This window comes from Trachypithecus francoisi, unplaced genomic scaffold (genome assembly GCF_009764315.1).
Source record: "Trachypithecus francoisi isolate TF-2019V2 unplaced genomic scaffold, Tfra_2.0 Lachesis_group7, whole genome shotgun sequence".
NCBI classification, from domain to species: domain Eukaryota; kingdom Metazoa; phylum Chordata; class Mammalia; order Primates; family Cercopithecidae; genus Trachypithecus; species Trachypithecus francoisi.
Window position 1 is genome coordinate 21,624,800 of NW_022681472.1, and position 23,672 is coordinate 21,648,471.

The 23,672-nt window shown below is 41.5% G+C and overlaps 1 protein-coding gene and 1 long non-coding RNA gene across 2 annotated transcripts; one reads left to right on the forward strand and one right to left on the reverse strand.

Annotated features, from left to right (window-relative positions):
- Nucleotides 1–261: 261 nt before the first annotated feature.
- On the reverse strand, nt 262–3,723 carry CRH (corticotropin releasing hormone). The gene is made up of 3 exons (XM_033202374.1): nt 3,612–3,723; nt 2,144–2,447; nt 262–1,375 (listed from the first exon to the last, which is right to left on the reverse strand). The coding sequence occupies exon 3, from the start codon at nt 1,359–1,361 to the stop codon at nt 771–773; it is 591 nt and encodes a 196-aa protein (XP_033058265.1). The 5' UTR covers nt 1,362–1,375; nt 2,144–2,447; nt 3,612–3,723; the 3' UTR covers nt 262–770.
- On the forward strand, nt 1,475–12,985 carry LOC117078864. The gene is made up of 3 exons (XR_004435185.1): nt 1,475–2,162; nt 10,999–11,132; nt 11,889–12,985. It is a non-coding gene; the product is annotated as an uncharacterized LOC117078864 (long non-coding RNA).
- Nucleotides 12,986–23,672: the final 10,687 nt, after the last annotated feature.

Consider the following 23,672-nt stretch of genomic DNA (forward strand, 5'->3'; position numbering starts at 1 on the left):
AATTACCATGTTTTAGAGCTGCTGGGAGCAACTTCCTGAATTATTAACTCAACCTCAGAGAAGTAGTCCATGGCACAGAGATGAGCCCAATGTGATTGCAGGGTCTGTGTAAGCCACTGATATATGTTTGTATTTTTAGTGGAAAAGTACAATGCAGGAAGTTTTGTTTTTCTTTTCTGGTGCTGAAGACAATTTGGAGGAAGCTAAGAGATGAGAGTATTTCCAGTGTATGAGCACTGAAGAGAAAAAATAAAGTCATGATTACCTTTGCAGCTTTTATTAAAAATATAAATATTCAACATTCTCTTACACAACCAAACTGACCAAGGACTGGAAAGATGTTTTATTACTGAAACGTTTACAAGAAAAAGTTGTTTCAAAGAGCTTACAGATTTAGTCTTACCCACCCAAGAGAATGGCATTCTCTTTGGTTCAGACCACAACAAAAACAATTGGGTGACTTCTGTCTGCTTTTTCAAACAAAACGTTTTCTCACAGGTCTACATTCTCTTTAAAACACCACTAAAAACACCTGGAAACGGAAACTAAACGTAGACAAAACGAATAACATTGTGTTGTTACTGCACGTGAATACACTTTGTGCATGCTAAGTAAGGGGTATAGGCTCTCTCCCTCTCTCCCTCTATGTTTCAAGCTATATAAAAATAAACAAATGGCGTAAGAGCAGCGCTATGGTACAGAATACTGTATTTTTTTTTATTATTATTATTTGTGCTAAATGCAGAATCTTTTTGGCCAAACGCACCGTTTCATTTCCCAATAATCTCCATGAGTTTCCTGTTGCTGTGAGCTTGCTGCGCTAACTGCTCGGCCCTGGCCATTTCCAAGACTTCCCGGAGGAGGTGGAAGGTGAGATCCAGGGAGATGGGAGGCTCCTCGGACCGCCTCTCCCTCTCCGTTGCCTCCTGGTGGCCGCCGAGGGCGTTCTCGGCGCCGCGCTCCGAGAGAGCCGCAGGGCTGTCGAGCGAGCGCCGAGGCAGCAGCAGCTGCTGCAGCAACACGCGGAAAAAGTTGGCGGTCGCCTGCTCCGGCGAAGGGCGGCTGCCGCTGCCGCCGGCGAGGAGGGAGGAGGCGGGCGAAAGGGGAGCGGACGGGCTCTTGTTGAGGTTCCCCAAGCGGAGGAAGTACTCCTCTCCCATGCGGAGCAGGACCGGCCGAGCCTGCGGCTGCTGGGGCTGCTCGGACTGCGGCGGTGGCTGGAAGATATCCAAGGGCTGAGGGTACTGCGGCGCCTGCCGGGCTCCTGGGACCGGCCCGCGGCTCAGGAGCGCCCTGCATGGCGGGCAGGGCAGGAGAGCCACCAGCAGGACGCCCGCGGACACGAGCAGCGGCAGCCGCATGTTAGGGGCACTCGCTGCGGCACAGAGGTGGGCGGAGGGCGGAATGAGAGAGGGGAAGAGAGAAAGAAAGAGTTGGTGAGAGTTCGCTCAACTGGCAGGTGCACACGGGGTCCTCCTACGGGACTACCTTAGACGTGCTGGCTTCAGTAATTAGGGTGGGCGCTGTCCGCGGTGCTGAAACACCTGGGGAGCGGGGAAGGAGGTGCCTGCCGGGCTCCGTACCTAAGCTCACGCGCTGGCCGGCCAGGAGTGACCCTTCTTTCTAGAGTCTGAAGGGATGGTCCCTGCGTCGTCTTCCTAATGATCCTCAAAACTAATTTTCCCGAGCCTAGAGAAGAGCCACAGATTTAAGATTCCACCCGCGCTGACTACCTCCCTTTCGGATATTTCAGCATTTTCTTCCAAATTGATTAACTACTGCCTCCTAGTCTTCCCTCTCCACCCCTGCCCTTGCTGCCTTCTCTCGGGGGTTAGGATAGAAGGGGGTGGGGGAGCTCCTTTACACAGCCAGCTAGGAGCAACTGGCAGCACGGGTAAAGAAGAGCAGCCGTCTAAGTTTGCTTTTGCCACATCCCAGCTACTACTGTAGTCTTAAGGAACAGTCCGCGAACACGCGCGCACACACACACGCACGCACGCGCGCATACACACACACACACACACGCGCGCACACACACATGCATACACACGTACACAGGCAGTGGCAGCCTGCTCTGCGGCGCACATCGCGGCAGCTCAGGCAACGCAAAGTTGGTGGTGTGTTCCGTCCAGGCGCTCCCTACCTTCCCAGGCGCTTCGCAGGTGAGCCGGGTGCTGCCGCCTCTCTGCAGAGGGACGTCTCCGGGGCTTTCTCTGGAGGTTGTCTTCCTTTCTCTTTTCTGTTCCCACTTTCTTTTTCTTTCTCTCTTCTCTTTCCCCTCAGTCTCTCAATGGACTTGGTGTCCGAGTTTCTCCACTCCAGAGCCTGGAGTGGGATTTTATAGTGTCGACCCTCTTCAAAAACCACGCAGCATTTGCCTAATAAGCTGACGCTCTCTTGACAGCTCGATTGCGTGCTGCCTCTGCTCCTGCATAAATCATAGGGCCCTGCCAAGGAACGAGGGGCAGAATTTTGCTATCTCAACACTGAATCTCACATCCAATTATATCAACAGATATTTATCGCCTCTTGGTGACGTCAACGAGCCCTAAAATGGAAGGGCTTCTTATGACTTGTCCATTGACAAAAATTCTTGAATGAGATTTCCCAAGTGTGAAAACATATTGACCTCTTACTATGAAAGGCCATATTAGGGGTGTGCAAAGAGACAGCGAATGGGAGGAAGAAGGGGAAGTGGGAAGGAAGGGAGGTGTCCCAGTGCAGCCCTGCCAGGAAAGCAGCAGCCAGTTAGAGGGGGTGGATTTGGATGCCCCTTCTCCTAACCTCCCTGACCAGGTGTCTCTGACAACACCTCAGTATCTGGAAATATCCCTTTGCTAGGAACAGAGTCCCACCATCTTTCTGCCTGGAAAAGAATGAAGCATCAGGAGAGGGGTGTGCAGGAACATCCCGCTTTTAAACGTCTACCTGCATTTTCCTCCCAAGAGCAAGCACATAAAGGAGTTATGAGCCTGAGGAAGCAAGACCAATAAGTCTCCTAAAATTCAGTTGAAGTTTTTTAAATGATGATAAGAGCTACTCCTATGGTGAAGGGGCACAAACCAGGGTTAGTAAGGGGTGTGACAAAGATTTTAGGTTCTCTCAGAAACTCTCTGCTCCTCCTTTGTCTTTCTTCTCACAATCTAAAATTAATTGTGGACTCCCTTTTCTATTCCCAAATTAAAGAGCGAGAAGGCCAGTGAGAGATGCATGAGTTAAACAAGATTTACTTATTCTACTTAATGCAAACTCAGTGAGAGGTATCCATTCTAACGTCCTAATCTATGTCGAAAAAATCTTAAACTGCTTGACCACAGGGCTAAATTCATCAGTTACATGTTTTCATTGATCAATATTGACTCTGTAGAAAGTAATCTCATTCATTTCACCTCCAAATACTATCAACATCCATAATAGTATCCATATCTGGGCCACCCAGGGTGGTTCTTTTTAATCATTTCTTTTTCCAAATGCAAATGTGCTTCATGTGAGCCTGTTAAATAAATAAATGCTCTCTGACATATTGCAGAATGGAATGGAATGCTAAACCTGTAAAACTATACTCAATTTTTGAATTAATTGACACTATCATATAGGTGGGAGGCAGTTACCTCTAATTCTGCAATTCAAAATGCAATTCCAAGTTCTTGTGCCTGTGATTCAATTCAGCTTCCAGATAACCGTCAGAGTTGTTTATCAGAAATTTCCTGCTCCTCATTTCTGATTACTTCTGTTGCTTCCTTTGTAGCTAATGTCACAAATGATGCAATGCATGTTTCAACTTCCACTTTGGGTCTATACCAATCCACAACTGCTCTTAGGAACAAAGGGAAGGCAGGGAGAGAAATGCTGACAGTTTGCAGAGAAGCCAACCCATAGTTGGATCACTGCACCATGTTATGTACTTTTGACACAAGAGAACAGAGAAAGAAATGTGCCTACTTGGAAAGACGTGAGTTGTTAATAGATCATGATTATGGAAAATGGTTGAGTCTCTGGGAGAAAGCTGTGTTTTATATTGGTAGGAAAACACACAGAACCTTAGATTTTGTTATTGTGGGCTTTTTTGTTGTTGTTGTTAAGCTGGAATGGGTTCAACATTTTTGCTTACTTTCCTTTATGACCTGTTTTCTGACCCCGTTAGCAGATTTCAGCTTGAATGTCGAGCTGGAGGTGAAACATTGACTTGGAATAGGCAGTTTCAGTGCGGTAAATGGATACAGAAGAGAAACTAGGAAAGGGATGTGGTTATGAGTTTAGCTGGGGAGGTCTGGGAGGTTCTTCCAGAGAAGACACAAGTTTTGGTCTCTGACTAACCCCATTCCTGTACCAATCTCTCTCCCATTGGGCTATCTGGGGGATGTTGTTTTAGTATAGCTCCCTCATCACTGTTGAGTCCTTGCTGTGAGGTTTTCTTGGGGTATGTCATTAATGGAGCCAAAGTGGCTCCAACTAGGGAGTAAGGAAAAAAATGTTCCTGAAGCCCAGAGGAGGAGAAGCTATGCACAGCAGCCTCTACATGCCACAATTTATCTGTATTTGTCTGTTCTCACACTGCTAATAAAGACATACCAGATACTGGGTAATTTATAAAGGAAAGTGGTTTAATTGACTCACATTATCACATGGTAGGGGAGGCCTCACAATCATGGCAAAAGGCAATGGAGAAGCAAAGGCACATCTTACATGGTGGCAGGCAAGAGAGAGCATGTGGAAGAGAACTCCCCTTTCTAAAACCATCAGATCTGATGAGACTTATTTACTATCACAAGAACAGCATGGGAAAGACCCACCCTTACGATTCAGTTACCTTCCACCAGGTCCCTCCCACAACACGTGGGAATTATGGGGGCTACAATTCAAGAAGAGATTTGGGTGGGGACACAACCTAACCGTATCATTATCCAAAATGTATATCTCATTAAAGCACCCAGTGTTCACATTAGAAATGACTTAAAGAGATCACTCGGTTTAAATGAGAACCAGAGAATTAAGTGACTTACCTGAAGTCACTCAGCTAGTTAGTGGTAAGGTGAGAATTAGGACCCAGTTCTTTTGATTACCAGCCCATATTATGTGCATAATGTAACAATAAGCTTTGGACTTTCTTTTCCAGCAGAGGCACACAAATTTAGGTGAAAAGATGAATTTTAAAACATTTTAGAGCTAGAATCTCTCTTTCTTGCCCAGGCTGAAGGCACCATGATAGCTCACTGCAGCCTAGAACTCCAGGGCTCAAGTGATCCTCAGACTCCTGAGCAGCTGGAATTATAGGCATCAATCACCATGTCTGGCCTGAGAAGATGCATTTAAATAAAGTAATATATTCACACACCAATTGCAGAGTAGCTTTTTATACATTTTCCTTATTTGATAAACTAAGGCATGAGAATGCAGAAATTCTCTGTGCATGCTAATGTCTGTGGCACCTGCTTTTCAATGTGTGTGCATACATTGCAATTTACTTTTCAGTATTACCAAATTAAAATGCATTAATTTGATTATTCTGCCTAGGTGACCTTTGAAAAAAGTGATCTTTGGAGACAGTATGGAGGGGGAAAGGGATCCTTAAAATTATAATATGGATCTATGATTTGAGAAATAACATAATGCAGATAACTTAAATGTGCAGTAAACTAAATATCCAAATCCATAGAAATCACCCCTAACAGATCTGATCTTACATGTAGGAATAACTTCTGGAAAGGAGTCACTGGAGAATCAATTTAAATGCTTTTAGAACCTAAAAACACAATCCAAGAAACATGGGCACAAAGACAGGGATTACTTCATGTTTTAAGTCTTTTTTTTTAATGGTTACATAATATACGGTATAGGTAAATTAAAACAGACCTGACACAACAGTCTAATAAAGAAATATCAGAAATAATAGGTAATTGGTGGGCATATTTTTGTCACTTGCATCACCTTGTACCTTCACAAGCTTCTATTAGCATAGCTCGTGGCAAAAAAACACCATCTCCAAGTTGGCTAACGGAAACATTTGTTGAAATAAATCTACCATTTCCAATGACAGCCTTCAGAAATGCCTAGGGTGGACAGGTGTTTTGGTAATTGTTTATAACTGTTCTTTACGTAGATTAAGTACCTGTCTTCTGCTTCCACAGGAGGACTGAGGAAAGGTTCTCAAACAGCAAAATATCTAACTGCTTCACTAGCAACAATAACTTTTGTTAATCTCTTCTGATTACCAAAGCCATATGGGCTCTTTGCAGAAAACTTAGAAAAATCAGAAAAGCATAAAGAATATAAAATTCCTCAGAATATCAGAATCTAAAGATCATCACAGATAATTAATATTTTGTTGTTTCCCTTGAGCATTTTTCCTGAGCTCATAATCATAATTTAGATAATATCATGTTCTTAATACTGAATCTCTGCTTTAAAAAAAAAAACTCTCATTTTAACACTTAAAATAATTGAGAGAGTAAATTTCAAATGTTCTCATAACCAGAAATTGGTAAGTGAGGTAATGGATATGTTCATTAGCTTGATTTAGCCATTCCACAATATACATATATATCAAAACATGTTATACACCATAAACAATTTTTATTTGTCAATTTACATTAATTAATTAATTCATTGAAAAATAATTTGTTGAAGAAATCTTCCCCAGGTTCCTATATTAGGTTTAGCACCTGTGCCTTATATTTTCCTAACAGCATGAATGTCCTTCATTGTAAAGCTCGTATTTTGTTATAGTTACTGGTACAATATGTGCCTCCTTTGCTGGACAGTAAACTGTGTAGCAGGACTTTGATCGTCTTTGTAAGTTGCCATATCCATTTATCTTGTCCCAAACATGGTAGATTTCCAGTAAGCCTGTTGAATGAATGAAATGCAGAAAATCTGTTGAATGAATGAAATATAAAAATTACCCATAAACCGTACATATTATCCAGACATAACTAAATAACATTTTATATTTAAAATTTTATAATCTACTCTTTTCCACCTAAAATTATATCTCAAGCATTTTCCTATATCCAAATGAAATCCTTCTTTTATTGCATGGTATTGCATCAAGATGTGCCAAATTTTCTATTCATTCTTCATTGTTGATCACTGCCCAAATGACCTGCTTTTTATTCGTTTTTGTCTTACTCTTGCACTTTTAAATAATATACCCACAGAATTATTTCTTGATTCTTTAGATATAAGCAATATCTCTTAACTCCCAGCTTGTAAGATGAGATTTTTTATCCCTTCAACTTTTCAGACACCCTCCTGCACCTTGATCTCTCAGTCTCTTTCATCTATACTTTTACTTCTAGATTGTCCATGTTAATTATTTTTATAATCATAGTTAAATCTTTCATGCTTTTGTGCTTTTACTATAATTGATTCTACACTTGATGTTAGCCAAAGGGCCAAGAAGTTCTAGATAGATAATAGATAGATAGATAGATAGATAGATAGATAGACAGATTCTAAAAGTGGGAAGCCAATATAGTTTTTAACTATTGACTATGTAAATTGTTCACTGAAGAGTAAGATCATGGACTCTGATTACATTTGTTATCTTGTTTTTTTTCTACAATTTTCATTTGACACTTTTATATTTTTTATATTCCCATTTTGTTTTTTTCCTAGAATTATGAACTGTCTTAATTTTGCTTTTTTTTCAAATTTTCAATCATGATAAGTAATCTATTAAGTCTTCCCCCTCCCTCTTTTTAAGACCTCAATCCTTGAGCACGCTAACCTGCTGCTTTCAAACTAGTTACTTTCTAAATCTGACACACAGGTGTCTTCCTGGGACTTCTCTTTTCTTCTTCCCTGGATTGAATTCCCTTTCCAGAATCACAGGACTTTTTCCCTCTTGATTTCTGAATTTTATTTTGCTAGAGAACATCCTCAGGTAACTTTCTAGGAAAGGATGTATGAGACACATATTTTCTGACTCCTTGCATTCCTGAAAATGGTTATATTTTACCCAGAAATTTGAGTGATGCTTTACCAAGGTATATAATTTCAGGTTAAATATAATTCTCTTCTAAAACTTTAAGTATTATTCTCTTGTGTTGTATTATCCAGTGCTGCTGATAAGAAATCCAGTATCATTCTAATTTTCCTTTTCTTTCTTTCTTTCTTTCTCTTTCTTTCCTTCTTTCTTTCTTTCTTTCCTTCCTTCCTTCTTTCTTTCTTTCTCTCTTTCTTTCTTTCTCTCTCTCTCTCTCTCTCTCTCTCTTTCTTTCTTTTTTCTTTCTTTCTTTCTTTTTTTCACAGAGTCTCACTCTGTCACCTAGGCTGGACAGTGTAGTGTTGTGATCTCAAATCACTGCAGCCTCTGCCTCCCGGGTTCAAGCGATTCTCCTACCTCAGCTTCCAAAGTAGCTGGGACTACAGGCATGCACCAGCATGCCTGGCTAATTTTTGTATTTTTAGTAGAGATGGAGTTTCACCATGTTGGCCAGGCTGGTCTTGAACTCCTAACCTCAGAGGATCCACCCGCCTCAGCCTCCCAAAGTTCTGGGATTACAGGAGTGAGCCACCATGCCCAGCCTGATTCTCATTTTTCACAGGACCTTTTTTCTTATTCTCACCTGAAGCTTTTAGTCTCTTCTTTTTTTGTTGATGTTCCGAAATTTTAGAATGGTCTTTGGGTCTTTTTTTTATGTACTAATTTTAATTTGGAGGCTCTTACTCTTCAAGGGTGAAAAAAAAAAAACTCCTATATTATTTATGTTATAATTTTTTTTCCATTTTTCTCTATTCTTTCTTTTTGGAGATTTCTGTTATGAGATGTTCTCCCCTCTATTGGCCATCTGTGTTTACTATTTTCTGTCCTGTTAGAACTTTTAGTTTGCGGTTCTACTTTCTAAGATATTCTTCAATATCTTCCAGCTCTTCAGTTACTTTCATTTTACAACTGTATATTCAACCTCCAGACTTTTTATTCTTTCTCCGTACTTTTTCATAACTCCTGTTCTTGCTTTACAGTGGAATGTTCTCTCCGATTTCTTTAAGAATGTTAACTAGAAGGTTTCTAAGTTTTCTTTCTTTCCCTGAATTATCTATTCCATCCGTGGTCATTATTTATCTTAAATTCTCAATTTTATGCTGGAGATCTTTGTGAAATCCCTGAAGGTGACCCTGTGTATGATTGGTAGCACCCTCATGTTTAATAGTTATTCAGTACAAAGCTGATGAAGAACTCCGTGTGCAGAGTAAGGAGCCTGCTTCTCGCCAAACAGTTTTCCTTCCAGGGTGATCACACAGTGAACTAGTCTTTACTCGGGATACGCATGAATGTCATGTTGTCAATTTTATTTAAGAAAAATGTGGCCGGGCGCGGTGGCTCAAGCCTGTAATCCCAGCACTTTGGGAGGCCAAGACGGGCGGATCACGAGGTCAGGAGATCGAGACCATCCTGGCTAACACGGTGAAACCCCCTCTCTACTAAAAATACAAAAAAAAACTAGCCGGGCGAGGTGGCGGCGCCTGTAGTCCCAGCTACTCGGGAGGCGGAGGCAGGAGAATGGCGTTAACCCGGGAGGCGGAGCTTGCAGTGAGCTGAGATCTGGCCACTGCACTCCAGCCTGGGTGACAGAGCGAGACTCCGTCTCAAAAAAAAAAAAGAAAAAGAAAAATGTATGTATTAGTTTTCTGAGTATGCCGTAGCAAATACCAGGCTGGATAACTTAAACAGCAGAAATTTATTTTCTCCATTCTGGAGGCTAGAAGTCCAAGATCAAAGTGTCAACAGAGTTGCTTTCTTCCCAGGCCTCTCTCCTTGGCTTGTAGTTGGCCATCTTCTCCCTGTGCCTTCACACGGCCTTTCCTCTGTGCATGTCCATGCTTCCATCTCCTCTGCCTACAAAAACACCAGCCATATTGGATTAGGGCCAACCCATATGACCTAATTTAACTTTAATTACCTCTTTAAAGGCCCTGTTTCCAAATACAGTCATATTCTGAAATATGGGAAGTTAGGATTTCAATATGTGAATTTTTTTACATCGAGGAGACACATTTAGGCCAATAACAATATATTTGGCAATGTTTATTTCTTTATTTGCTTGTTGCCTAACAGGCAGACATTTGAATGTCTGGCATTCTCCACATGGGATGAGAAAAGCTGGAGAAGAGGTTGACTCTTCCATATATAAACTTTCAAGTATTCCTCATATTTTTGACCCTTTTCTCATTCCTGTCTTTGGCGAGACTTGGAGATTCTGAGCCTTGAGCCCCTCCTAGGCTCTGCAGTTGTGCTCCTCCCTCAGCTGCCTGCCTCCTACAGCCGCTTCCTCCACATTTTCCTCGGGAGACACTGCATCTTCTCTGTCCTCCACCTTCCTGTGCCTTTGTGGACCTCTTACAACTGCTTTCTCTCCCTTGCTTCCTCAAACACCATCTTCTCTGCTCTCATTATTTCAGAAGTTTGCTAAACCCTCTCACCTGCTTACATTTTTTATCCTGTTCTTTTCATCATTTGGGGTTTATACTATCATTTTAATGGAGTCTCATAGAAATGAGAGGTAAACACACATGCATTTTGGAAAGACCCCTCTGAATACAGTATGGAGGGTACATTGGTGGGGCAGGAAGGCAGAAAAGAGACTTATGGTCTTTGGGTTATTAGCCCTGGGCCTCCGCAGAATGAACATCACAGGCCCAGGGATGACAGGAGATATGGAAGACAAGGGCAGCGTCCCAGGAGGCCAGGACTCTCTACCTGTGGGCAGCCACATCGCTGTCCATGTTTTGGTGGGAAGAGTTCCCCATCAATCAAAAATTCTGTCAGCACCTATGAGTCATCACTGAGTGCCTTACCTCCTTTCCTAAGAAAATGGCAAGGACTTTGTTACCTGTGCGTCTATTTTTCCAGAAGTTGAGAAGTAACTGACACTGGGAAGATGACTCAGAGCATCAGAAAACCAGCACGTTTCTGCTTCTCTTACAAGCCCTGGTCATGACAGACACAATTGCCCTTTCTATTTACATAATAATACATTGATTGTTCTGTTTCAGACTCCAGGTAATGGATGGAGGGCAGTGAGAGGATGAGTGTGAACTTTCTGTCATGAAGGACAATTTACAGGAACTAATCATCCTACAACAGTCGCTCAGAAAAAGGAAATTCATCAACCAGGCACCCCGAATAGGTATTTATATTCATGAACATCACTTGACTCTGAAGAAAGAGTTCCCAAAGAAGCCTCCTAGGAATGTTGCTGGTGTCATAAAAAGGGAAAGGAAAAGTTAAAGAAAAGTTATATTCATATTTTACTGCAGAATTTGTTAGTGTTTTTTTATTCAGCAGTGTAAATCCCTAAGGCTTTAGCATTTCCCAGACTTATTTGACCACAGAACATGTTTATCATTGGACAAACTGGGAAATATAATAAGCCCAAAGGCATTTTATGAGGAGTCCAGCTAGACTTTTTTTCTTTACCATTTAAGTTCATGATTAGAGCTACTAGTAATTTTCTACCACTCCAAGGAGAAAATTTAAAATGTCACTTTTTGTCCTTGAAGAGAGGGTCTCAGGGTATGGAAATTTGTCTGTTTTCACTGCTTCTGAGGATTACCTGTCCTAGGAAAGGTCACCTTCCAACAAGAAGCTGCCAAACCTCTGCTCACCATCCATGAAATGGTCAACTCTGTTTGCATAATCACCCTTGAAGAGTGATTATGGGAAACCTATGTCTGAAAAAGAAAGGATCTGATTTTCCACATTCACTATTCTTTTTGCATTTTAGGAGTAATCTGAGCAACAACATGGTCAGGATAACAGAAAAAGACTTAGCGACCTTAAGCAGCAGTGATGTTTAATGCACCTATTCATATAAAGTATAGATACACAGTTGAACCTCACCTCATTTTCCAACTTGTTTTCTTTGTATTTTAATTCCTAATAGCTATAAAGTTCCTGGTCAGAGGAAGGAGTTGGTCTCTACAGAAATGTAGCCCAGTGGAAATCCATGGACCCACCTTGCAAAGGAGAACCTCTTTGAGTAGGCAGGTGTGTCCTAGACGAAACTGTTTGCAATGGATGAAGTTGGGCTTTTCATGAGGGAAAGTCAGTTATTCGAGAAACAGCAAGCAATGAGGGCTACAGAGGTAGACAGAAACTTGGGAGACCAACATTCAGGAGCTGCGGATTTCAAAGATGTTACAGGTTGTGGGTTCAGACCTTTTGCAAACCTTGGAACAAGATCTTTTCATCTTCAAGGCTTCTGTTATCCACCTGTAGAACATTCTCTTCGTTTTGAGAGCTAGTTATTTCTGTTCATGTGTGTGTGTTTATCTGTCTGTCCCCCAGTTCAGTTATGAACTTACCTCCCACTTCTTTTAGTCCGTGACTCCTAATATACTGCTTAGGCATGGTACATATTTGTTGTTGGGGATTGATTATGTGTGTCCTATTTAGGAGAAAGGCTACATCAATTCAAGATGGTCTCATAATTGTGAAAGCCAGTGAGTCCTTGAAGTGTGATTATGGGAAACCTATGCTGGAAAAAGAAAGGATCTAATTTTCCACAGTCACTACTATTCTTTTTACATTTTAGGAGTGTTCTGAGCAACAACATTGCCAGGATAATAGAAAAAGACTTAACAGCCCTAAGCAGCAGTGATGTTTAATTCTCCTATTTATATCAAGTTAAATATAGATACATATTTGAGCCTTACCTCATTTTTCAACTTGTTTTCTTTGTACTGTAATTCCAAATAGCTATAAAGTTCTGCCTTGTGCTAAGGTACTTTTATGTTTCCAGAAACAATGATAATTGTAATAAAGGGATGTTTTTAATTTGAATGGAGAAATACAATTATATAACCTGATAGATTTATTCTATAAAAGTGCTATTCTGCTTTTTGAAGTAGGACAGTGCTGGGGACTAAATGTTTGTGTATCCCTAAAATTTGTATGTTGAAACCTAATCCCCAATGTGATGGTATTTGGAGGTGGGGCCTTTGAAAGGTAATTAGGTCATGAGGGTAGAAACCCCATGAGTGGGATTAGTGCCTTTATAAAAAGAGACAGAAGAGATTATCTCTCTTCCTCTCTGCCGTGTGAAGATACAATGAGAAGTCATCCATCTGCAAACTAGGAAGAAGGCCGTCACCAGACACTGGATCCACTGGCACATTGATCTTGGATGTCCCAGCCTCTAGAACTGTGGGAAATAAATGTTTGTTATTGAAGCCATCTACTAGTCTATGGCATTTTTTTTTTTTTTGGCAGCCCAAACTGACTAAAGTAAGCAGCATATCTGATTCTTGTTTGTAATGGAATTCATTCTAATATCTTTACTTAAATATTTCACTACAAACAAAGCACTTCAAAGCAGCTTTACAACACTTTTCTGCAGGGACACACTAGGGGACACACTAGACTTCTAAGTATGACATTTGTCAAGCTACCTGAATACAGGTCTGACTCTTGCTTTCTAGCTGGGTGACCATGGACAATTTACTTAAACTTTCTTAACTCATTTCCCTTTTTTTTTTTTTTGTCAAACCAATATTAAATGTAAGTCTCCTTATTTGTTTCTCTTGTGGGAGTAAATGAGATAGTGCACTCAGGGCCTAGTTATAAGTATTCAATAAACATTTGTCATTGTTGTTGGGGTAATGATGTGTTGCTTGGTACTGTTGAAGGTGGCAATTCTGTCTAATCTCAGGTCCTCCAAGCCTACATTCTGTGCTCAGTCACAATAAGTGTTTATTAATGAAATAAAAGAATAAGATAAATATACTCACTAGGTTTTTCTTCTAATATTAGAAGCTCTCAGCCACCTAGTTGATTGAAGATGTTTTTCCAATTTATAGACTTTATTTTAGATTGAGAGAAAACTTGAGGAGAAAGTAGAAAGTTCTCATAGATTCTTTCTCCCCATCCCAACACCACCCCTCCCTTTAGCTTCCCCCTATTATTAACATCTTGCATTTGTTTCAATTGATGAGCCAATATTGATGCATTATTATTAACTAAAGCCCATGGTTTCCATTAGGGTTCACTGTTGGCATTTTATATTCTGTGAGCTTTGACAAATACATAGTGTCACGTATCCACCATTACAGTATCATACAGAACAGTTTCACTGCCCTAACAGTCCCCTGCACTTCCCCTATTCATCCCTTCCTCCCCTCAGCCCCTGGCAACCATTCATCCTTTTAGTTTCTGTAATTTTGCTTTTGTCCTAGAAAGACATGCAGTTGGAATCACACAGTATGGAGCTTTTTCTGACTGGTTTCTTTCACTTACACAATATATATTTTATATGTGTAAGTTCCTCCATGTTTATTCAAACAAAGCTATATTTTTACTTAGGAATAGAGTCATTTTTATGGGAATTATCCATTTGACTAACATATCTCTTCTTAGTAAATGCTCATTTAAGGACTACTTCCTTGTTGAAACCCCTATTCTTAGTCTAATTTATTAATTTAACTGAAAACAGGCACATTCAAAGGGGAATTTTGCATCTTAAGGAGAGATTAAAAACAATAATTAAAAATGATTAGTAATTAAGTGCTAATTGGTAATGAACTGCTAATTAAAAGCAAAATTCAAGAGTATATGTCTGCCTTTTTCCTTTCATGATTAGTAAGTCCATCACTTCCTGGTGGGAGCCTCGATTATACCACAGGCTGTTAGGGACCTGTCAGATTCTCCTAAGGTAACATGAATTATTACTCATAGTGAACTAGCTGGAAATTCTTTTTTTAAATTATAACTATCTATAACTTAATTGCTTCTGTATGACTTTACTATCATTCCATTCTTGGTATCTTTCTAAGGTCAAGGTAATAGAAAAGAATCATTCATCATAAATTTTAAAACTCCCCCTTTACTCATCTTGTCTGTCTCCCTGATTGGATCTCTGGAGGATCCTCTTTTTCTCCAGCTTGAGATATTGGGGGAACCTGCCCCCAATATTTCAATATAGGTTCTATTTTCCATAAGTTTTGGCCAGCTGAGAAATAAAGAAAGAGTACAAAGGGAGGAATTATACAGCTGGGCCGCTGGGGGTGACATCACATATTGGTAGGACCGTAATGCCCGCCTGAGGCTCAAACCAGCAAGTTTTTTATTAAGGGTTTCAAAAGGGGAGGGGGTGTAAAACAGGGAATAGTTACAAAGATCACATGCTTCAAACAGCAAAAAGCAAAACAAAGATCACATGCTTCTGAGGGAACAGGACAAAGGCAAAGCAGAACTACTGATAAGGGTCTATATTCAGCTATGCGTGTACTGTCTTGATAAACATCTTAAACAACCAAAAACAGGGTTCGAGAGCAGAGAACTGGTCTGACCACAAATTTACCAGAGCGGAGTTTTTTCCCACCCTAATAAGCCTGAGGGTACTGCAGGAGACCAGGGCTTATCTCAGTCCTTATCTCAACAGGATAAGACAGACACTCCCAAAGTGGCCATTTATAGACCTCCCCTGAGGAATGCATTCCTTTCCTAGGGTATTAATATTAATATTCCTTGCTAGGAATAGAATTTAGCAATATCTCTCCTACTTGCACGTCCATTTATAGGCTCTCTGCAAGAAGAAAAATATGGCTCTTTTTGCCCGACCCTGCAGGCAGTCAGACCTTATGGCTGTCTTCCCTTGTTCCCTAAAAGCCACTGTTATTCTATTCTTTTTCAAGGTGCACTGATTTCATATTATTCAAACACACATGTTTTACAATCAATTTGTACAGTTAACACAATTATCACGGTGGTCCTTACATGACATACACCCTCAGCTTATGAAGATAACAGGATTAAGAGATTAAAGACAGGCATAAGAAATTATAAAAGTATTATTTGGGAACTGATAAATGTCCATGAAATCTTCACAATTTATGTTCCCCTGCCACAGCTCCAGCTGGTCCCTTCATTTGGGTCCCTGGCTTTATGCAACAAGGAGATGGGGACAGCACAGATACAGCTGCCTTCATGCCTTCCCAGGGTGCCAGCCCCAGACGAGCAGGCCTCTTCTGGACTTAATTTCCTTGATAATTTTGTGTTCATCCTGTTCCACTAGATACTCTAAGATACAGTTTCTTCTGCAGCCCTTCAGCCTTCCCTCTCTGCTTTTTAAAGTTTACACCCTTCAAGCGCTTACAAACAGTATGTCACTCCTCTGATCTTAATTTAGAAAATGCACAAATATATTTACTTGGCTTTTGGAGTGCTTTTTAAAAAGCCACCTTCCTGGGCCCTTGAACTTTTCATAGACGGGGAAAGAGAAGATTCTTCACCAAACTGCCTGAGACTGAGTGGTTTGGATTTCTTTAAAAGAGCTGTTGTTTCCTTCCTGCTGTCATTTCTGCATCTAATCATGCGGGCAGCTCCTGATCAAAGAGCATTGTACTGGTGAGGCACCCATTCTCCCACATACGGGCTGACCCCTGGTGCAGAGTGAGTGAGGTGAGCCTGGTCAGGATGGGGTTGGGAGCACCAAGAAAGAGATGGCTCAATGCAGGGCCCTTGTGTCCACACAAGTTTCATTCACATCCCCAAAGCAGTGTCAAGCTCCTGAAGCCACATCAACTCTCCAATACTAAGCCCTTAGGTTCTTTGAGCAAAGTAGTAGATTGAGAACCAAGAAGACAATGAAGAATAAACATTAACAATGTCCGAAAATTGGGGTTTTAGGTTTTTTATGAAATACAAAAATACCAATCACACTTGTATCTGTTGGGGTTTTATCAGAAATCTTCTAGGGGAACTGTGATGGTTAATATTTAGTGTCAACTTGATTGGATTGAAGGATGCAAAGTATTGTTCCTAAGTGTGTTTGTGAGGGTGTTGCCAAAGGAGGTAACATTTGAGTCAGTGGACTGGCAGAGGCTGATCCACCCTCAATCTGGGTGGGCACCATCCAATCAGCTGCCATGTGGGTAGAATAAAGCAGGCAGAAGTTGGAAGATAAGATAAGAACACTTGTTGAGTCTGCTGGCCTTCACATTTCCCCTGTGCTGGATGTCTTCTGCCCTTGAATATCAGACTCCAAGTTCTTCAGCTTTTGGACTCTTGGACTTACACCAGTGATTTTCCAGGGGCTCTTAGATCTTCGGCCACAAACTGAAGGCTGCACTGTCAGCTTCCCTACTTTTGAGGTTTTGGGACTCAGACTGGCTTCCTTGCTGCTCAGCTTGCAGATGGCCTATTGTGGGACTTCACCTTGTGATCATGTGAGTCAATACTCCCCTTCACATATACATCTATCCTATTAGTTCTGTGCCTCTGGAGAACCCTGACCAATACAGGAACTAAAAGGGGCTAAGCAGTTCTCAGAACTAACCACTGAGACTTTTCCTCTGGGAACTTTGGGGTACTGCAGCTCCTTCTCTTTTGGTCAAAAAAACTGCAATCATGGCTTCTCTTGTTTATGATTCTTCCAGAAGCTTTATGTGTTTTCTTTCTTTCTTTTTTTTTAATCTCTCATCCTCTCTCCTGGAACTCTGCTAGGAAGTAGAAGTGATTATCCACATTCCATAGAGGAAGGAGTGGAGCTCAGAAGGGGTAAGTAACTTGGCTGATGTCTCCCAGCTGATATGTGGAGGGGTGTTGGGGTTCCCAAAGAGCCCCTCCTTTCCCTTTCTCTTCTCCTTCTCAATCTGGGGAGGGGTGGGACAGCATCACATGGTTTTGAAGGGAGAACCCCATATGTATGCCATGCTCCCAGTTTGTCTCTTCCCTCAGCACTAACTACAAGACATGATCATGAGGAATACTCATTGTTTATGCTCATGTCGTTCAAGAGAAGACTAAACCAGCAGACTCAGCCAGAGCATCCCTGGAAACTTACCTGAGCACTGTCCATAGCAATTCTTCTGTTTGCTGCTGGGTTTCCTTCATCAGTTTTAATCCTTACACCTCTTCTGTAAAAACCATGCTGAACATCCATTCTGTCCATGCTTAGTGGAGCCATTCCCAGGAGCAATGGTTACAATCTACTAACAAATGCACTTATGCAGATCCTCAAAATAGAGTCAAACTTCCCCACATCTTAGGGCCTGGGAAAGATTCGCAGTTTCTCATTCTATAATGAAAGTTATAAGTTGATGTTGATGCCTTACATCAGTTTCCAAATTAATATTTGCTATATGGAGGCCTGCTAATTAATATGAATCTTTGCTGAAGTTTCAGATCAGCTATTTGAAATGGGAGGAAGGTAGAAAGCAACTTGCAAATTCTGTGCATAATTAGGTGAGGAACAAGCTCACATAATGAAGTAAACAATTGGGCAACATTTGCATGATTCCTTTTTCTTCCAACACAAGACAAGACACAGGGAGCTGACTAGCATTCTGCCTTTGCCGTGAGTCTTACTTCTTATTTCTCCACCATTTGGGAGGATTCTCAAAGCCAAGCACAGGTAACACTGTTTTGCCAACATTTTCTTATATTACCCAAGGGACTGCCAGGCAGCAAAGGTTACCCTTCCAAAGTCAACCTGACACAGGTGTCTTCTGTTTCTGTAACTTTTCCCACAGCTGATACACTTGTGTCCAGAGAAAGGCCACAATTTAGGTTCTGACCTCTGAATGCCAACCAGCCACAGAGTACTGAAAACAGTTATTACTCCACCTCAACACTTACTGAGCATCTACTATGCCCTAGAACCTGTGCTAGAGTTGAAGATAAAAATGAACAGGTGAATGTCCTGCTGCCTTTGAGGTATTCTCTGCCCACTGGAAGAAGACACATTAAAGACACCATTATGGTGAGCGTTCTGCAGGTACACAGGAGGGAGTCTACCTCTGGTGGGGGAAGGAGGAAGGGTTCAAGAAGAGCTCCCAGAGGAGGCAATGCCTGCCGTGAGACTGGAAAGAGGATCAGGAGCTGGCCAATGAGCAGCGGAAGGGGGCTCATTCTAGACAGGGTGCTCCTGACATAAAGAGGCAAAGCTGTGAGGAAGTTCCCTGTGTTCCAGAAACTACAAGTGGTTTCCTAGAGTGTATGAAGTTGTGCACACAGGAAAGCTCTCACAGGTAAAGTTAGACAAGTCAGCAAAGGCCTGCTCCTGAACCTGAGATGTGGTTCTTGGTGGACAGAGTCAATGAGGGCTTTCAACAGGGAAAATACATGGGAGGATGTATATTTTAGAAAACACACTCAAGCTTGTTGGGCTAGATGGACATGTCAAATAAAAATGATAATGAGCATGTTGGGTGTCTACTGTGTGCCAGGCACAATGCTGGGATGGCAGGGGCACAGACACCAGTCGGAAATCTTCCAGCTGAGTTGGGTCAGCTGGGAGCAGCCCAACGTGCCAAAGAAGCAGTCAAACAGCATGGTTAACAGACCCATGCCTTCCCAGATCCAGATCCCAGCTCTGTGGGTTATTAGTTATGTGGCTACGTAGCTCAGGGAACTTCTCTGTGTCTGTTTCTTCACTGGTGAAATGAGGAAAACAGGACCTACCTCATAGAGGTATTGCTGTGAGGATTAAATGCATAGATGTATGTGATGTCCTTACTTTGGCTTCTGGAAGAGTTAAGTGATTTCTAAGTGTAGTTCACATTATCTGAACAATGGTAAGGACTGATGACACAGCCGGAACTTCAAGACATGTTAAGAACAAGAGGTTTCGGGGGAACCCGCCCCCAATATTTCAACATAGATTCTTTCTATTTTCCATAAGTGTTGGCTAGCTGAGAAATAAAGAGAAAGAGTACAAAGAGAGGAATTTTACAGCTGGGCTGCCAGGGGTGACATCACATATCGGTAGGACCGTGATGCCCACCTGAGTCTCAGACCAGCAAGTTTTTTATTAAGGGTTTCAAAAGGGGAGGGGCTGTAAGAACAGGGAGTAGGTACAAAGATCACATGCTTCAAAGGGCAAAAAGCAGAACTACTAATAAAGGTCTAACAAAGATCACAGGGCAAAGAGCAAAAGCAGAACCACTGATAAGGGTCTATGTTCAGCGGTACACATATTGTCTTGATAAACATCTTAAACAACAGAAAACAGAGTTCAAGAGCAGAGAACTGGTCTGACCACAAATTTACCTGGGTGGAATTTTTCCCCATCCTAATCAGCCTGAGGGTACTGCAGAAGACCAGGGTGTATCTCAGTCCTTATCTCAACCACGTAAGACAGACATACTAAAGACTATACTACAGATATACCACATACTACAGACTATACTGAAGGAGACAGGATGGTGGAATCCAATGCTTCTGAAAGAGTTAAGCACTTTATAACTGCAATTCTCATTATCTGAACTAAGGTAAAGGCTGGAGGCAGAGCCAGAACTTCAAGAAGGAATTGGCTGACACAGTAGCAAGAACATGGATTCTTCTGAGAAGTAAAGAAAGACGTTTCACAAAAGACCCACTTTGTAGGTGGCAATGTATTGATGTGCTGGGTCTGATACAAAGTGATCCAACAGAAAGTTCCTCTCATCTCCAGCCTAGGAGATCTTTAGGCCTTCACTCTGATCTTCACTCAGGCCTTCCCAGAACACCCTCTCAAAAATTTTCACCTGCTTTCTCCCGCACACTTGAACTCTCCCTTTCTGCTTGTTCTCTTTGGCACTTACATTCTATCTCACCGAATTATCTGATTTCTTGTTATCTTCCACTCCAGGATGCAAGCTCCATAAAGGCAGGAATTTTTGTCTGTTATGTTCACTGTTGTAACAGGAGTTAAATGCTGCTTGGCACAAAGTAGACACACAATAACTATTTGTTGAATGCCTGATGAAGGAAATCCTCATGTAAGTACTATTGGAACAGAGAATAGGGTGTAACTATTGGTCAACTAGCATTCAGAAACTATCTGCTGGGCCCTATGGGCAATACTGAAAAAGAAAATGGAAATTCTATCATCAAATGTTTAATATTTGAAGAAACGAAACGAATGAGCCCATGTGGTAAGAAGATGACTGAACCCCACTCTCCTTCTTCTAAAGCTATGCTTTTTCTCCCTTGCAACCTCATCTCCAGGCAGCTGTCTGTCTTCTGGATCCCTGGCAACTCCAGTCCACAGCACCCTTTCTCCTCCCAGCCTAGGATCCAGTGCCTTTAGCAGCCCAGTTATGCCACTCTCTCACACCAGCCCGGCACCTGGGTGTCTCCTGAAAGCCTCCTCAAAGCTGTTTTTGATGGGCAGCTCCTGCTGCCTGTCAGTCCAACTGCGGTGAAGGTGGTTGGGGTCAAATTCCCATTGTCAAGGTGATAGGAAAGACCTCAGCATGCTCTGTGGATGCAGAGTACGAAAATCAGCAAAACCAAATAAATGAAGTGTGTGCTGTTTCTAGAGGAAGCACTAGGTAGACTATTTCAGTACAATTCTGTTTATTCTTTTCTGTGCAAACCCAAATTTAGTGTACCCAATACACATGCATATGAATGCATACCACATAGAAATGCACAGACATCACACACACCCACAACAGGGATGTGAGTGTATGCATGAACACACACTCACACTCACACACCATTGTAAGGCTTGTCCTCATCCTAAGAGTTTAAGGTAATAGCTTTAAAAAAAAAAATTGGATAAATGAATGAATGAAATCACTATTTTGTCTGTAATCATTTAACAGAGGATGGAGCATAATAGCTACCCACTCTCAACCATCCCAGTTGTAAACATTTATTAATATTGGAGTTTATTTTTAAAAGAAATTCAAAAACTTATGGTAAAATATTCCCCCAAAACTTTTACTGTTGCCTGGGTTTATTATTTTTCAGAATTCAATACATTTTGGGGAACTGTTTTTCCTTTAAAAAGTGGAAAATTCTGAAGAAAATAGCCATGTTACCAGTGTCGTTACGCTGAAGCCACAAAGTCAAGTTAGTGGCAATGGCCCTGGACTGAGCGCCAATTGAACTGGGTTTCAACCCTGTCTTTTTTTACTATTTTTAAATGCAACTGTATGCAAATTGCTTCTTCTCCCTGAGTCTCCATTTTCTCATTTATAATTTGGGGAGTGGGGTAGAGAGTCTTTACTTAAATATAGGGCATTACACATCCATACATCCATATTTATGTGCCCCCTTAAGATCCCTCTAAGATATTTTTATAAACAAAGGCTAAGCGCTTTAGCCATAAGAACCCATTGTGGGTGCAGGACATCAGTACATTTCCAGAGGGGGACACATTGGGTCATCGGGTAGGTGGAGACTGTTCAAACAAGGTGGAGGAAGCCAGAGAAGACAGTAACAAAGAAACAAATACAGCCACGCACCTTACTGAAACTTGGAGAGATTTGGGATTCTGCAACACCAGTTATGATTAAGCATTGGAGCAAGCCACAGATTGATCCTGGACTGGCATGATTTTGCCCCATCCTCAGGGGACATTTGTCAACATTTGGAGACATCTTTGAGTATCATGACTGGGAGGTGCTCCTGACGCCTGGGAGTTAGAAGCCAGAGATGCTGCTAAACATCCTACCATGCACAGGACAGCTCCCTTGGCAAAGAGTTATGCAGCTCAAAGTGTCAAAAATACCGAAGTTAAGAAACTCCACTCTACACCCAAGAGTTGATCTCCCACTCTGAAACCCTCTCCATATTTGAAGACTAACAGATATCCATCTACGTCACTGTTATGGGCTGAATTTTTGTCCTCAAAATCTATGTTGAAGACCTAACCCCCAGTACCTCAGAATGTGACTGCATTTAGAGATGGGGCCATTAAAGAAGTAACTAAGTTAAAATGAGGCCTTTAGAGTAAGCCCTTATCTGATCTGACTGGTGTCCTTATAAGAAGAGGAGATTAGGACATACAGAGAGACACCAGCAATACACATGCACAGAGAAAAGTTTGCATAAGGACACAGAGAGAAGGCAGCCATCCGCAAACTACGGAGGAAGGTCTCAAAAGAAATCAACCCTGCTAACACCTTGATCTTAGACTTCCAGCTTCTTGAACTGTGAGAAAATGAATTTCTGTTGTTTAAGCCACCCAGTCTGTAATACTTTATTATAACAGCCCAAGAAAACTAATACACCCACTATGCAAGTAATGAGAGGGTTCTTCTCCAAAGAAATGGGATGAACACAGAGAAAAGACCTCGAATGTGGTAATTATGGGTCCCCAGAATTATTGCCCACTCCCCTACATCACATTAAAGGGAACTGCCAGCCTACAATCACTGTTCCCCACCCACCCACCCCCGCCTCACACACACACACACACACAACACACAGCTCAAGATCAGCTTATTGTCCAGCTCTTAAATGTGACGTAACAGCCAAAGAGCTCCGAGGAACATCTACAACACAAAAGAGAGAAACCAAGATTAACAAGCAGCATATGCAACACTGGAAAGAACAGAAATAATTTGGAAACACAATTTAACCTTTAAAAACTCTTTAATAAATATTCTTAAAAAGAGTAGTAAAAAAAATCATTGCATCAACAGAGTACAACTAGCTAACAAGGAAAAACTATTGAAAAATAAATACATGAGCCTGAAATTCGAATAGTAGGTAAAATATAATAAAACCAATGTTGTAGAACAAAGGCAAGAAGATGTAGGAAAATGAGAAAGGTAAGATGTGTCAAGGATCAGTCCAAGAGGCCCCACATTGATCAACAGGAGTGACAAAAGAGAAAAACAAAAAGATAGAAATCAAAGAATTGTCGCAAAGGATTGTCCCAGAGTCAAAGGACATGAGTATCCAATTAAGAAGCCTATCAAGTACCCAAGTGCTCAAACTGACAACTTACATA

Coding starts and splice junctions, on each gene's coding strand:
- CRH (XM_033202374.1), bottom strand. CDS start 1,361: ATGCGGCTGCCGCTGCTCGTGTCCGCGGGCGTCCTGCTGGTGGCTCTC.